The sequence below is a fragment of the Rhagoletis pomonella genome, unplaced genomic scaffold, assembly GCF_013731165.1.
Source record: "Rhagoletis pomonella isolate Grant_MI unplaced genomic scaffold, Rhpom_1.0 Rhpom_scaffold_00001, whole genome shotgun sequence".
Taxonomy (NCBI): Eukaryota; Metazoa; Arthropoda; class Insecta; order Diptera; family Tephritidae; genus Rhagoletis; species Rhagoletis pomonella.
The window spans coordinates 95,686,140-95,703,340 of record NW_023458555.1 but is presented as its reverse complement, the minus strand read 5'-3'; the positions used below and the strand labels follow the sequence as shown (position 1 = coordinate 95,703,340).

The window sequence follows — 17,201 nt, the reverse complement described above, 5'->3', positions numbered from 1 at the left end:
CAAGACACATTGGCTTCTTACATTTGTCGCACAGCTTTCTGGTTTTTCTACGGCGTTTTTGCTCTTGTGCGTAACATAAATAGCAAGATCCAGACACAGGTTTTGGCGTGCGCGCTGCGGCAGATGTTGATGCTGCTGTTGACACCATTGATTCCACCGGTCGGTTGAAATATGCTTCAATAGCAATTTTAGTCGAAAAATTTCGCGTCACTTGACGATTTATGGCTCTGGCTTCAATAATGGGCATGCACAATGCTTCAGCCAAGCTGCGCAGGATCTGCTTACGCTTGTTGTTTGTTCTTCAAGGCAACATAGGGTTATTCAAATCGTAGACAATGTAGGCTGCAAGAGCTGTAATGTCCAACATGTTGAAGAACATCGCTAGTGGCCATCGTTTTGTTTGTCTTTGTGTTGGATATTCCGCAAACATTTGGTCCATTCGATCAACACCACCTTTGGTACGATTATAATATTCAATTATTTCAGGTTTCCCACTGTCAGCTATTTCAGCATCATTATGCATGGTCGAAAGCAAAATTACTGCTTTATTTTTTTTGGGAACATAAGAGCACATTGTCACATTATATTTGAAGCCAAATGTCGTTGAACCAATTGTCCTGTTTTTGTTCTGCTTCATTTCTTGAGGAATATATGATTTGTTTTTGCGCAAAGTTCCAACGATCGTGAGTTTCCAGGCGAGAAGCAGTTCTGCAACTGGCAAGGTCGTAAGCAAATTGTCCATTGTAATGTTTCGGCCACTTCCTTGGTATTTGGCAGACAAATCCTTCACCACTCGTTCGCCTTGGTTCGTTTCCCTACCAGTTTCTGCTTGGCCAGTATATATTTGTCCATGCAGTGGATATGCATTTGTGGCATCGCAAATCCACCAAACCTTGATACCATATTTAGCAGGTTTTGACGGTATGTACTGCGTAAACCGTGTGCGTCCACGGTAAGGAAATAATTGGTCATTAATCGTCAAGCATGAGCTGGGCTTGTAATGTGCAGCAAGATTATTGTTCATCATCGTCCACAACTCACTGATCGGTGCTGCTTTATCAGTTAGTAAGCGTGTTGCACGAGTGTTTTTATCGTCAAATCTTAGGAACCGCAATATCGAACAGAAACGGTTGACTCCCATTGTGGCGCGATATAAAGGATAGTTTTTGACGCTCCATAAATCTCGAACATGTTCTCCATTGCTATGGTTCGCACCAGTCATAATAAGTATGCCAAAAAATGCATACAGCTCTGTTATTGACACAGGCGTCCATGACTTAGGAGTTGTGTTTGGATGCGCATTGTTGTAAGCATTATAAGTTTCTTTTGCTAACTTATTTGTGTGGCGCATAATTATATCAGCCATTTCAACGTTCATGAAACATTTGAATGTTTGCTCTATTGACAACATTTCAGTGCATCTAGCTGGTCCAGAACGTTCTCTTATAATATTTTGTCTGAGTACCTGACGACTTACATTTGGTTCTTTCATCCACCTAGTACCATCACGTGCAACAAATTTTTCGGCACTAGCAGGTAATTCATTATTTTCTTCTACTTCTTCTTCTTCATCGTCTTCTTCATCATCCTCATAGTCCGCATAATCAGGTAATACTTCTGCGGCACTTTGCGAAACTTCAGCATCGTCATCAGCAATTTCAATGTCATTGATTTGAATTTCTTCTTCATCTTCTGAGTCAAAGTCATAGGGAGCGTCATCGTCACAAATTTCATCAAATAAAGATTGTATATATGATTCTCGCTGTTCCTCAGTTAGCCTGCATAATAAAAAAAATTAGTATATGTTTACATTGTTGCTTATTTTACATTTTTTACCTTCTATATGCTGCACTTGATAAATATTCGTTTCTTCTTGAAGTCATTTCGTATCCAGTTATTTATAGTTTCAGTTATATTTATTTTCACTTATATTTTCACTTCTTACACTTTTGAGCACCAAAACAATAATGAAAATATCAACAGGCAGCATTTATAACAACACCTCGTGTGAAAACAACCCTTGCAGCTGCATATAAAATACAAAAACCAGTTATACCAGTGTATTTGCTACCTATCCAGCAAAAAACACGATTACCACAGATACGAAAGTGGAAACGAGCTAGGCGATGGGAATCGCTTACCCTATCGCTTCAAGAAGGCCTTATTTTAACATGGGCATGTCATTGGCGGTAAGCCCTTACCCGCAGCATTACCTTCGAACGAAGGGAGAACGCATGGATAAACAGAATCCAGAGAAGCGAGCAAAGAATGCCTTACAGAGAAACTAATGTAGAATGCCTAGATAAGTACATACATACTTTTTTATATTAAATTGAAATCAGAAAATGTCTTAAAAGATTAAAATTAATTAACATTTTTATAGGTCAGTTTTTATACATACAAATGTATGTATTTAGGTATTCAGATTTTCTTAAAAATCGGTATGTACATACATGCATATTTAATTAAGCTTAAAATTGTACTTCCTCACTCTTGTACTTCGCTTCGTTGACTGACTTCAACTTCGCTGCAAATTGAACAAAGCAAAACATGATTTTTATGCGAGACAAATTTCCATAGAAAGTAACGGTAGAAAAAGAATTTTTGGATATTCGTTCTATTTTTCAGCTGACTAAGATGCAGCATTCTACTTTGCATTCTCCGAAATGAAGCAAAGAAGTGAAATAAAAAAAAAATATTGTAGGACATTCTACTTTGCATTCCCTTAAATGAAGCAAAGAAGCGAAACAAATAAAATATTGTAGGACGTTCTACTTTGCATTCCCTGAAATGAAGCAAAGAAGCGAAACAAATAAAATATTGAAGGACATTCTACTTTGCATTCCCCGAAATAAAGCAAAGAAGCGAATAAAACAATAAATATTATAGGACATTCTACTTTGCATTACCGGCAATGCCTAAAAGAAGCGAAAAAATTCCAAGGCATTATAACGGTATGCCTTCTAAAATACTTTACCACTAAAAGCGATTACCGATTTTTTGCTGGGTAGTGGCAGAAGTAAACGAAACTCCTTTCGAACAGTTTTGTCTATATTTCTTTTGTTTATTTAATGTTTAAAATTGGTGTATAAATATCTTCTTCATTATATCACACGTTTAATAACATAACGAAATATTTCAAAATTTAAATTTTTTGGGAAAATGCAATCAAAGTTTTATCAATTCATACAGTTTGTATACAAAAAGATAGATGGAAAGACATATATCCTCATCATATATGGCAAGTATGGTTTTGGATTAAACTGAACATAGTCTACTTATCAAGCTTATTATATGCATAATGAAATCTCCAAAAACGTAAGCTTTGAGTTACATCTCTAAATGATTGTTAAATTGGTTCATAAGATATACGTGATTAAGTGGAACCAATTTTTGTTTTAAGCTGAATAACGGTAAATTGCAAATATCTCAAACGCGTATCCATAGCAAAAATAAATAAACTCGATTTTCGGGATCACGGAGCAATTCTAAATAGAAATTGGATATTGGCGCCTGGAGAACAAAAACCAAACTAAAATTTGTATTATTAAATAAAGAAAGAAATATAGCCAATAGTGGCCAAGAAAGGGAGTTCTATTATTGCCATTAGTGCAAATTACAAATCCTAAAAATTCCGGTATTATTTTCCAAGAATCCCGGGATTTTCGGGACCTAAAAAAGGTTGGGATCCCGGGACTAATATCCTTATCCTTATAAACACATATTAAAATAAGTATAGTAAGTGCATATGTACTTCCAACCATTACGCTTATTGGAATAAATTTACTTTAAGATATTTTCGAAAACTTAACGAAAATGTTTTTTTATGTATTTTTACCACATTTCCATTTATAGATTGTGGGTATTCTAACGAGGAAATCAGAATTGTTGGTGGAAAACCAACAGGTGTAAATCAGTTCCCCTGGATGGCACGCATAGTGTACGATGGAAAATTTCATTGCGGTGGATCATTGCTTACCAAGGACTATGTCTTAACTGCCGCGCATTGTGTTAAAAAGCTTCGAAAGTCTAAAATAAGAATTATTTTTGGCGATCATGATCAACACATTACTTCAGAATCAAATGCAATTCAGAGGGCTGTAATTGCTATAATTAAGCACAGAAACTTCGACCCTGATAGCTACAATAATGATATAGCGTTGCTAAAATTGCGAAAACCTATGATGTTTTCAAAAATTATAAAACCTGTTTGCCTACCACGTTATAATTATAACCCAGCAGGTACGTAAATAAAATTATAATACCCTTGTGCACAAGTGCGCTCGGGTATAAAAACAACATAAGTATTATATGCACACGTTGGATTCATCTGTACCGATTTAAAGTCAGCTTGTCACATTCATTTTAGATTATTGAAAGATTAAATTAAAATATTCTATTTCCCCACCTATGTCGTCACTAGACTTGAATAAAGGCGCTGGTATTTTGACGGCCAAAAAGACGCGTAAAAAGTCTTACGACAAATTACGCTTAAGAGAACCGGCGAAGGAAGATGCATAACCTAGTTGACGGTGCAGAAAGTCGCATAAACATAAATTAATACCTTTCAACGGACTGTTACTTCAGCATTACTCCGCAAAAACTCTTTGGCGAATTTACATACTGTTATACCCGCAAACATAGTTGACGCTGAAAATTACTACGCTTCTTTATCCCCGCCAAGCAGTAAAGTTGCCTTTACTAACAGGGCAGATAAATTGTTCCTCACGTTAAAGTGTTTTCGTTTTCTTATCTTACCGGTAAAAAATAAATTTGTTATTCCGTAGAGTTAAACTTCACTATATTTCGAGAGTGAAACTTCACTACATTCGTCATAAAATTTCAAAGGTTGGCAATGCAACATAAGCAAATATAGAGCAAGAGCAACTGTTAGCAAAACCCAAAACCTTGGTTGAAATATCTAATATATCTCATAGACTCATGAACCACAACCAAACCAAAATTTAAAATTGGGTATACATTTTTAAAGGTTGTATCTGGTGAGCAACAATTTATCCATTCGAGAAATTAGTGCGCTGATGAGAAAACGAAAACTCGTATATGGAGACGATAAATTGGCCGGTAATATAAAGGTTAGATAAGAAAACGGCCCTGAGGAGTCTTTCGTCGCCGTCAACTATCTTAAAAGTCTTTCTTCGCTGAATTTTTTTACGTCTTTTCTCGCAGTCAACTGTTAAGCTCGCGCCTTTAATCGTGTCCAGTGACGATATATGTATATAAACATGGATTGTGCTTTGTTCGGATGCTTAAAACTTGAAAACGACTGAACCAAATTGGATAAGTCCTTCTGTTCGCAAGTGCTACCAAAAAGTTTAGGAAGAAAGAAATTTAGAGAGTTGCCAACTGTTTTAAAATTTAAGTATAAGTAAATTGATATAATAAATGCAATATTACAATATGGGTGCCAAAACAAAGAGGTTTGATAGGGCTCACCGTCGAAAATATTTTTAGAGAAACCCTCCAAATATAGATGAATGGAATTTATTACGATAACAAGAACGGACACCGGGTTTTCACCTTTCATAATCAAAAAAATTATTAACTTCACTTGTGATGCACTGTTAATGAAAACAAAATATATGAAACAAACAAACTACTTAAGGGCCATTTACATAAGACTTTCCTCGCTTTGCTTGACAGTTCAAACTTTGACAACAAAGCGTGAAACGCAGAAGGTATGCTACAATAAACGCTTTGACAACTTTTGCCTTCTCCTTTTCCTCCATATTTTTTATCATTAAAATAGATAACAATATAATAATATGCATTAATAATAGCAATACAAATTCCTATTTACCCTAATTTTGTCATTAAATGCAAATGCAAGCGCACGATAAAAGATACATGTAGACAGCTGATTGCCAAAGGGGGCAAAAGTTGAGAGTTGCCCAAGATTTTGCTTCGTTTTGCTTTGCTTTGCTTCAAACGTTTTTTATGTGAGCATACTCATGCATATGTCTACATCGATATTATATGTCAAAGCAAAGAACTATCAAGCAAAGCGAAGAAAGTTGTATGTGAATCAGCCTTTAAACTCACATCTATGCACAAGAACATTCCGGCAGTGTTAAACTACAGTGTAGTGTAGTGACTACACAAATCACTCAATACTTCTAAAGGGGTAATTAAATGCAATGATTTATGTGAAATTAGGGAAGCAGTAATTCTTGAAGAGTTAAACCGCAAAACATTATTGAAGTGAAAGAAATGCTAAAAAACAATAAAACGAACTAAAAGAAACCGGACTTATTATTATTACATACTTTCAAATCGCAAATACTTCCAGAAACTCAAAAAATTGGATACGGAAGGGTAAAAATGCGCCCCTATATTCCACTACCATTTAGATGCAACACTTGTCTTGGTTTTGGACACGTAAGAAAAATATGCAACCGAAATTAACTATGTAGAATTTGTGCACGAATTTTTCACCTTGATCCCGAATCTAAAGAATTATATACTGTCAAACCAACTTGCGTAAACTGCGCACATAGCCTTCAAGACGATACAAATCACCCATCTACAAGCAAAATTTGCCCTATATTAATTAAAGAAGTCGAAATCCGGCACACTCAATTCATAAAAGCAGACATCCTGCCAACGATTCATTGTACTCTAATGTAGCCAAATTTTAATCCATTTGAAAGAAAAGAAACAGTAAAATAAATTCATCGAATACAATCCAACATAATACGACAAGTATATCGTACGATGACCTTACTATGACCACAATTGGCGAAGACAATGCACCTCCTCTACATCAACCACTACTTTCTCAGTCACCAAAACCATACCACAAAGCTCAGCTGCTAAAAGAACTAAAGTACTTTCCAGAAATTCCTAAAACAGAACAATATCAAAACTAAAAGCAAAAACTAGGGATGTGCCGGATATCCGGTAGATATCCGGAATTGGGCCTATCCGTCCGTTTTTCTGCTATCCAACTATACTAGCTAGAATCCGGCCGAATTTCCGGAGTTTTATCTATATAAAAGTCTAGTTCCGATTTTTTTTTGTATTTTTATAAGCCAGTTTATTGTTAGATGCCATTAGTGACTAAAGTAAACAATTTTAATATTTTTAATTATGAATAGAAGCATTTACGAATTATCGGGCAAAAGTCTGTTTCTATTTTCAACATAAATGCTACCCGATACACTAAACTCACTTTCTGGGTTCACAGAGGAAGGTGGTGCGCAGAGATACTTCATTGCCAGTACTTATAAACAAATTTCGACATTCTTTGAGATTACGTTTCCACCAAATTAAATGATATTCTCGTCTGGGTGTAATGTAGCTGAAAATATTTCTCCATTTTTAAATCGCTGTCTTTTTTCATGTACGGTCGCTATCTTGTGTACCCATCGTTTGCTTATCAACATCACTACAAAAACTAGAGTCACATCAGAGCCGTTGGCGATTTCCTCGTGGCGTGCGCTTTGATGTGGGGAGGGCTACAGTTTTACGTCGACGGTGATTGTATTTTTATGAGAAGCAGGTTTTTATGGCAGAAATACACTCGGAGGTTTGCCATTGCCTGCCGAGGGGCGATCTCTGTTAAGAAAAAACCTTTTTTCTATATTTTTTGCAACGTGGCTTTTGACAAGGGCTTGACTTTAGGCCCGGCGGAGTGGAAGCACGATTCCTCAAGCATTGCCAAATATCCTGGTGAGCTCCCTCTTCGGAAGAAGCGTTACCCAGTTTTAGCTGTATTTACTCACTTTTTTTAATAATCCAACTTTCTTCTTTGACATTTCTCCTCTATTTACCAAAAATAACAAAGGCTTGCAATATTTAAATTTTGTTTCCTCCTTCCAATAATTATGTTATTTTTTGAATATCTAGGAATGTTAAATTAGAATACATCTTTGGTATTTTTCTAGCACGTCGAGATTTTTTTATTGATGACATATATAGTTTAGGATTTTTAGCAATTTGCATGAAAAGATAAAAATTAATTAAGTTAGAATAGAATTTTTACGTAAAACCCAATAGCGTTAATTTAAAATACCCATAGATAATATTATTAAATCAGAAAAACTTTAATAATTTCGAAGTTAACGCTAAGAAAATAACTTTTATCAGTTTTCTTAGCGTTAATTTCGGAATTACATAAGTTTTTCTAATTTACTTAGTCTATTTATGAGAGTTTCTAACTAACAATGTGGGTTTTTAAGTTAGAATGTCTACTCTAACTTTTTTAAATATTTGGCTTTTCATGCAAATTGCTAAAAATCATGCAATAAAAAAATTTCGACGTGCTAGAAAAAATCCAAATATAATGGAATAGAATGGAATGTAATTGTGGGTGGCCGGAAAAACCAAAAACAAATTTTTCCAAGCACTCAAGCAGTATTGTTCATTGTACTTAAGACCAAGAAACAGGATTTAGAGGAAAGGGATATGTAGGTGGGGGGTGGGAAAGCATTACTCCTCTGCAAACTTACCAGACTCCTTTATGAATTTTAGCAATTTGTTGAGGGAAAGAGAACGTACGTCGTCCATTCTCAGTATATCCGACCCAAAAATATACCATCTGAGTCTGGCGAAGGCCAGACAGCGGCAAAGAAAATGTTCTGTACTATTCCCGTCCTCCAAACACGATGTACACAGTGGATCGTCGATGATGCCTATGGTGACCATATGTCGTCCCCATAGATTTTGCCCCGTAAGCAGTCCTATCAGGGCTCGTAGATCACTCTTTCTTTGTCTGAGAAGAAATTTGGCTACCACCCTGTCAGGCCTTTTCAGGAACACTTGGTTATTTTGCAGGTGTCAATAGTGGACCAACGGCTCTCATAAGTTTTGCTTATGAGATCCTTGATGCACCTGGTGGTGTTGGACAAGGGGCATCCGGACGGCCACATTACCACGGACAACTGGAAGTCCGTCCTGATGGGTTTATGCAGGGTATATAAAGGGATATTCCAGAAGTTCCCCGGCCCTGCACCAGTCGTCCGTGATGCTGGATGGCGGCTCTACAAAGAAGCTATCTCCACGGATGGACAGCTGTGCCCCGGGGCATACTTAGTTGCCGTCCATAGGGATGAAATCCCTAACAGGCCGCGAGCCTGGGCCTGGGTACCAGCTGAGCCGTCAAAACCGGAGGAGATACTCGAGTTCATCCGCATGGGCAACGAAGGACTGCCCACCAGGGATTGGAGGATAGCTCGAGTTGGCGAGATCAAGGGGAAGCAGCGTTTTGTTGGCTTTGTCATCAACGATGCTTCTGTCCCAGTTCTCGAGAATTGTGGTGTGGTAATAAGCTACGGCTTTTACTCAATCACAGTAAAAATCCATCAGACAACGGATCAGCAAGAGGGGAAACAGGCAACGCCTCGAGTGGACCCGCTCCCTCAGATATTCTTCCCGACGAAGGGGCCAACAAAACAGGAAACGCCTCGAGCGGACCTGTGGCCCCTGCGTCGGCATCGGTGGCAGGCAGCGCGGGGTAAACAGGAAACACCACGAGTGAACCTGTGGACCCACCAACGAGTGTATCCGATACCGCGACAGATACTGAGAGCGACACGGGCTCAGTATCTGCCTACGTAGGGTCGGTCTACAGTCGATAGACAACGAGGACGATATGGACGAGGCCCAGCTTCTGGTATCCGAACCGGAGGAGGAGGAAAATGACATCACAGTCATTGCCGCCGCCGAGCGGAGGGAGCTAGAAGCAATGGACATAACCGATTCTGAGGATGCTGCAGATCCTACAAATTAATCTGCACCACTCCAAGGCAGCCTCGGCCGCTCTCCTTCTTCGCCTCAGCGATAAAGCTAAGGACTTGATTCTAGTCCAGGAACCTTGGATCGTCAGAAACAAGGTTTGCAGACTGAACTCTGATGCCTACCAGGTGGTAACAGCTCCAGTAATAGGTAGGATCAGAGCTTGCATTCTAATTAAAAAAGTATATTCTCATTTTTTACTCTCCCAATACAGCGACGGAAGCAAATCGCAGAAAGCTCCCGGTCATAATAGGGGCTGACTCTAATTCACATAACACGATCTGGGGCTCAAGCGACACCAACTCCCGGGGTGAGTGTTTACTTGACTTTATTCTTTTACACAATCTTACTGTATGTAACCGTGGGAACGATCCCACCTTTTTGACCTCTGTTAGAAGGGAAGTGCTGGACATCACCCTTGTGTCGAGCGGTTTGTCCGATCGGATAAGGGACTGGCAGGTGTCCAAGTAACACTCTTTTTCTGACCACCTCTACATTAGTTTCAATCTTAATTTTGATCCAGCTCCTTTAACAGCATACAGGAACAGAAAGCGAACCGACTGGACAATGCACGCTGTAGGCCTCTCTACGCAGATACGTTTCTCACGATAAGTCCTGATTATCGCTAAGACTTGATGAAGCGAGTCTCTCGAATACAAAGGGTGTTTCTCTCGGTGAGCTGGACTCATCGTCGAAAATTGATGAAGCAGTTAACTTTGTGACAAATGCCTGAAATGCTGCTTTCAAAGCCTCCTGCCCAAGCACCCTCCCGAAGGGCAAAAAGAAACCCCAGTGGTGGAATCCTGAGATTTCAGCACTGAGGAAGAGCAGCAGGAGGACTTTCAATCATGCTAAGCAAACAGGTCTTTGGCAACCATACAAAGACGCACTCAAAGTTTTCAAGAAGGCCATAAAGAGGGCGAAACGCGAATCTTGGCAAAACTTCTGCAATAACATAGAAGAGAACCCTGAAGCTCAGGCTGAAGAAAGTTCTCTCGAAATCCTCTTCTCTCTCTCTAACTCTATCCAGAAACCTAACGGTGACTGGACGACATCATGTAACGAAATGCTGGAGGTCCTTATAAGCACTCACTTCCCGGGCTACTCGGACGACACCTCCGGCTTTTCGCCCGGTCCTAGGACCTACTTGTCTCTGGGTGACACCGTTAGGAACGTCGTAAGTGAGGAGAGGGCTTTAATGTCCTTCCAGCCCTACACATCTCCGGGCCTCGACGGAATTTTTCCCGCTCAACTACAGGAAGCTAAGGACATACTGTACCCCCTGCTTTCTCAGATATTTACATCCTGAATAATCCTGACTCACATACCACATGAGTGGACAAAGGCAAAAGCCGTATTCTTACGAAAAGGATGCAAGGCCGCACATGTGAAACCGAAGGGTTTCAGGTCTATAAGCCTCACTTCTTTCTTCCTTAAAACTCTAGAGTGGCTCATCGACGAATATATTCGACGGAATATAAAAAATTACAACCTCTCCCCGAACCAACATGCATATTCCAAAGGAAAATCCGTGGATACAGCACTCCATGAAATCGTATTGACGATTGAAAAAGGATTGGCCGTAAAGGAATACACGCTCGGAGTTATTCTCGATATCGAGGGTGCTTTGAACAATGTCTACCCGAAGTCTCCTGTTAACTCCCTTCTCATGGCGTGAGTGCAGCGGGGTCTGGTAGATTTTGTTGGGCTCCTTCTTGAGAAGAGAACTATTCTATCAGAACTGGGGGATGGTTCCATCACAAAGTATGTGACCAGAGCCACCCCCAAGGGGGCGTTCTCCCCCTCTGCTCTGGAATCTAACAGTGAACACCGTACTTCTAAGCCTAAAGGGCACCGGTTGTCAAGCCATAGCGTACGCTGATGACATAGCAATCGTGGCAACGGGCAAACCTCTTCAGGTCCTGAGTGAGTTATTGCAAAACGCACTCGGTCTGGTAAACATCTGGTCCAAGGAATGTGGACTTAGCGTCAATCCTACTAATACGGAAATGGCACTTTTCACAAGGAAGTATAAAACTCCCTTATTTAAACCTCCCACCCTAAACGGAGTGGAACTTACTCTCTCAGCCGAGATCAAATAACTTGGAATTATTCTAGACAAAAAACTTGACTGGACGCGAAACATTGAAGACCGCTCCCGAAAGGTCAATACCGCCCTTTATGCCAGTAAGACGGCAATAGGCAAAAAATGGGGAATAAAACCATACATAGTACACTGGATGTGCACAGCTGTGATAAGACCCATCCTTTTCTACGGGGTCACCGTATGGTGGCCTGCGCTAAACAACACTTTGTCCAGAGCCAAGGTGGAACTGGTGCAGAGGACGGCTGCCATGCTAGTTACGGGAGCACTGCCCACTACACCTACCAAATCTCTGGAAATAATGTTAAATCTTCCACCTGTGGACCTCAGGTTCGGATACGCAAAAGTACTTAAAACTCTACCGGATAATCTACGACAGATAGATTATACCACTCCTCTACTCTGCTTAGACAACAAATTCTCCACAAGGATCCCAGAGAGGAACGAATGGGAAGGGGCCACAGACCTGAACCCAGGGTCTACGGCCATATATACCGATGGTTCCAAGCTCAACAAAAGAGTGGGTAGCGGGATCTACTCTGACGAACTCGCGCTAAATCTCAGCTTTCGCGTACCGGACCATTGTAGTGTTTTTCAAGCAGAATTAAACGTCATAATGGAGGGGGAACGGTGGGTTATAACCTCCGCCCCTCCAGGACGGCCTATTGCTATCTATTCTGACAGTCAGGCTGCTATCAAATCTCTCAATTCTAACGGAACAACGTCCAAAGTAGTCATAGAATGCAGGAAGATTCTCAACTGGCATCAAAATGCTCCTTGACTGTTGCATGGGTCCCTGGATATAGGGACATTCCTGGCAACTGCCTAGCCGACGAGCTGGCAAGGAGAGGGACGGAACTATCTGAAGTCAATTCTGCTCGGAATGCGGGCATACCTCTAACCTCCTGCAAACACAGACTAAAGACGGAACTCGTCGAGGAGGTAAATTTCAGGTGGGCTGTGGAAACCACCTGCCATACTACCAGGCCAAAGATTGATGTAAAGCGATCCATAGCTCTTACCCGACTGGACCGCTCCTCTCTCAGATTAGTAGTCGGGGTTATCACCGGACACTGCCTGATGGGCACACACGGAAAAAGGCTAGGATACCCCACAAACGATTTTTGTCACAGTTGCAGAGACGAGGAAGAGGTGGAGACCGTCGAACACTATCTATGCCATTGTCCCGCCCTGGCCAACACGCGCATCCGATTCTTCAACAAGTACTTTGTAGATTGTTTAGCCGATTTGAACTCGGCGAACGTCCTCGACTTTTTGTGCTATATAAAACGCACTCGGTGGTTCAATTACTAAGGAAGGGAAAGATACAAATGGCGTCGGCCAATGGTATCACAACGGGCTTTTCCAGCCCACGTGTGCTCCGCGCTCTGCGCGGGGCTGCCACTCCAACCTAACCTAGCCTAACCTCCTTGATGCACCGGATCATTCCCGCTATGCTTGGCCCTACAATTGGCTCAATTCCAATTGGGCGCTCAGGAGAACCGCAGTTCGCCAATTCATCAGCAAGTTCGTTACCTTGAGCACCGTAGTGCCCTGGCACCCACAAAAGTTCAAGCTCATTCCATCTTGTAACGGAGTTCAGTCTCAACTTACATTCCTGGACTAACTTTGAAGAGGTTCGAGCGGTTTGCAGGGCCTTTAGAGCTGCTTGCAGATCCTGATTTTATGTCCGCGCCTCCTTTCGCCAGTTATTCAGTCTGCCACTTTCAGTCTTGCAAAGACTTCCGATTGAAAGTCCGTTGTCAAGTTTCCAGCTCCAGTACCATTTTCAGTCTCTGAGCCATCACTATAGAGAGTTTTCACCGAGCTTCCCAAGAGACTGTCTGGATCTCTCCATTGTTTTCTTATAGGAAATCTAACGACGTACTTTCTACCAAAGGAGACTCTAGGTATCAGTTTGTCATTTGGTGCCAAAAACAAAGAATACGGCTTTGACAACTTTCTGAACAACTCTCTGTGCCCAGCGCTCCGATCGTCGTGCCACAGACAAAAATAGTGCAGTCGACACATCGTTTTCATTGCCCCCTCTTGGATCGCTAAATCCAGAGGCGACAAATTCAACAAAGCATTAAGAGCCGGCCCTGACGTTGTGCTCATGGTGCCCGCAATGCCTATACACATACTCGTTTGTAGCCTGTTTAGCACAAAAGCCGTGGTTTTGACCATGGTTCTGCGCCATTATACTACATCAGAATACGTGACGATTGGCCTGACTAAAGCTATGTGTATTAAAAATACCATACCCGGTCTCAGACCCCAGGTCTTGCTAAAGGTTCTTCGACACTGTCTGAACACTTCCAGAGCTCAATTTACCTTCAGCTCGATGTGAGTTTTCCATGTCAGCTTCGTATCTTCAGTTACCCCTAGATATTTCACATCCACGGAAATGCTTAAGTTTACGCCTCTAAGCACTGGAAGGTTGTGACCTTCCTTTTTTTTCCGCGTAAACAGGACTAGGGTTGTCTTGCTGGGATTGACAGCAAGACCCTGCAAAGTGCACCATTCACCAATCTTATTCAGGGTTCTCTGTGTCTTAACATAAGCCTCCATGACATCATCCGCTTCGATGCGAACGAAGTGTTGCATTGCCGTTAGTAGGGAGTCCACCAAACACCACAAGAGAGGTGAGAGCATCCTGCCCTGAGGGCATCCTCTCCCAACTTCTGCTATGTTACAAAGGCTAGCTTCATCCCCCATGGTTAGCAATCACCCAGATAGCATGAAGTGCATCCACCTTATGATGGTTTCGTTCACACCATGTCTTCTGGGCGCAGAGCACACGGAGTCAAAAGTAGCAATGTCAAACGCCACCTCAATATCAGCGAGGACGCCCATTGCATAATCATCTGCTTCCAGCTCCACCTCGGTCTTTGTTAGAAGGTCATGTAGGGCTGATTCACAGGATTTTCCGCTTTGGTATGCAATGAACACTAAGGGGGCTATTCACCAAAACCCTTGATATAATGTACTTATCGACCATGCACTCCAGACTTTCAGCAGGAATGATGTCAAGCTAATTGGCCTAAAGCTTTTTTCCAGCGCATAGTCATCCTTTGGGAATGAAGACTACCCTGACTCTTCTGCAAAGAGTGGAAACGTAGCCAAATTCCAGACAGGCCCTAAGACTCTCATTAGAGTCCCTACAAGCCTGTCTCCAACACACTTTAGCATTTTCGGATACAAACCGTCTGGGTGCGGTGACTTAAAGGCTAAGGAAAACCTCACTGACTACTCTGTCACCACCCGTGATGGTATGTACCAGTTTAGTCTGGTGGCTCTTCTTGACGCGCTATGCTCCACCATATCTCTGCCTGCGTTAGGAATTATCCTGCTACCTGGAAAGTGAATTTCCAGGAGAGTTTTCTATATCTATAGCAGCGCCGTAGTATAAGTTCCATCAGATTTTCTAAGAGAATCAAGCCTAACCGTCAGGTCCTGTTGAAGTACCTTACACAGCCTGGCAGACTCTTTCATGTTTTCGATATCACTGCAGAAGTCTTTATAAGAGCTTAATTTTGACTTGCGAACTTGCCTCTTATATTCCTTCTGCACGATATGATATTCTGACCAGTCCTCCCTCGGGTTTTTAAAGCCCTACTCAGAAGTCTCCTAGACCTTTTTCGAAGTTTGGTGAGTTCAGCGTTCTCCCATCGGACCGCTTTTGCCTGCCTGCTTCTTCTTAGCGGACATACTTCCTTAAAACCACCTATCAAGTACTCGCGGGTCGCCTCTTCAATTGATTTCATGTTTTTGAGTTTAGGGAGATTTGGTATTCTCGTTTAAAGGAGCAACCCAAACTTTTTCTAGTCCGCCTTTCGAGGATTCTGACCTTTTCGAAATCCCTCCATGTCCACAGATACGCCCGCGGAATACCCATGGTTGCTGAATTAGGATTATTTGGGGATTTGTGCGTAGTTTCGCATGTGTACTGCATAATAGGGCAATAAGTAGGGCAGTAGTTGTGTAAAAATAATTTCAGTCACACCTAGAGGAGATAAAGCCATTAATTATTTCTTACCTGTTTCTTCTTCCTTATCCTGGACACGAAAATGTATTCGTCCCAGGGGTAGGTGAGGGCGATACTCGCATTTAGTTCGAAGAACTTCCAATGAGCTCTCGTCTATGCTCATCACCAGGCTTGGGCCTTTCCAAAGGAATTCTTCCCGTCGTCCTTCTACTTCCCGAGACGCACCGAATGCCACTCAGGATGCTCCAACCTAGCAACTTTTGGTCATCGTTCAAAACGCAGCGCTAATCAATGCGATAGGGTCCAGTTGGTGAGTACATGTACTCACACAGTTGCACCACTATCCGTTGAGGAAGTCTGATTAGTGATACGACTAAGCCCTCGCACCGTTCCTAGGTGCCTGCCATCGCGAGGGGCCAAATATAATAATAATCCCAACGGTTTCTACCCTCCATTCCCGCCCATCCGCACGATGGGCGCAGTCCGCATGACGTACGGAACCAATATTTTCAATTTTTGCGACGAGTCACGATAGCCAGGAGTTTGTTAAGTGTCGAGATCTAAAACTGTTCAGCTACAGAACCAAATTCATCAGCTGATTTTATGTCTTTATGTTAATAATTCATTTATTGAGGGGGGACAGTATCGCTTTCTTAATGCTTAAATTTAACGCACCGATATTCAAAAAATAGAAAAATTTAAATTTTCGCAGGCTTGTGTAATCTATAAATCAGGGTTTTAGAACTTGGATTTCAGAGGAGCCCTTTTTGTTTTCTTAATTACGTATTGTAACAATATTGCGAAATTTATAAAGGGCAGCAGTCTACCGGATATCCGATCGGATATCCGAATCCGGATCTTATTTTTGCATTGTATACGGAATCCGGTTATCCGGCAAAATCTCTATCCAGCACATGCCTAGCAAAAACCAAATATAACATTACTAACAATAAAATAACACAAACAATATTAAAAACAAGTGACAATGTCGACATCGGAAATAGCTCAGACTCGATGACATTCGACCAGGATCTGTAAGTAACTTCCCGAATATTATATATAATATACCTTTTTTGACAATTTTCCAAAACTCCTTCGATGAAACTCAAAATCCTTCAGTGGATAATAACTACTACTAGAACTCCAAATGGGGCATTCAAAATTGACGGGTGGGCTATTTTAACTCCTTTTTGCTCAAACTTTTAGTAAATTCTATTTAACTATCGATGACTAGTGTGAAAATTTTAGCCATTGAAGTCAGATATCAGTTTAATACGAAACTTATAAAGTTGAAAATTTAGTTACATACATAGATAATTTTCACACAAATTTAATATTTTCGAAGCGTGATGGGTG

General features: G+C 41.1%; 1 protein-coding gene across 2 annotated transcripts in view; it reads left to right on the top strand.

The window, feature by feature from the left end:
* Nucleotides 1–3,855: 3,855 nt before the first annotated feature.
* Nucleotides 3,856–17,201, top strand: part of LOC118748996 (trypsin-1) — a gene marked incomplete at its 5' end in the record, with an annotated part of 105,867 nt that continues 92,521 nt past the window's right edge. For both annotated transcript variants that reach the window (XM_036483783.1, XM_036483777.1), the window contains 1 exon segment: nucleotides 3,856–4,242. In XM_036483783.1, coding sequence (XP_036339676.1) covers nucleotides 3,856–4,242 — 387 coding nt within the window.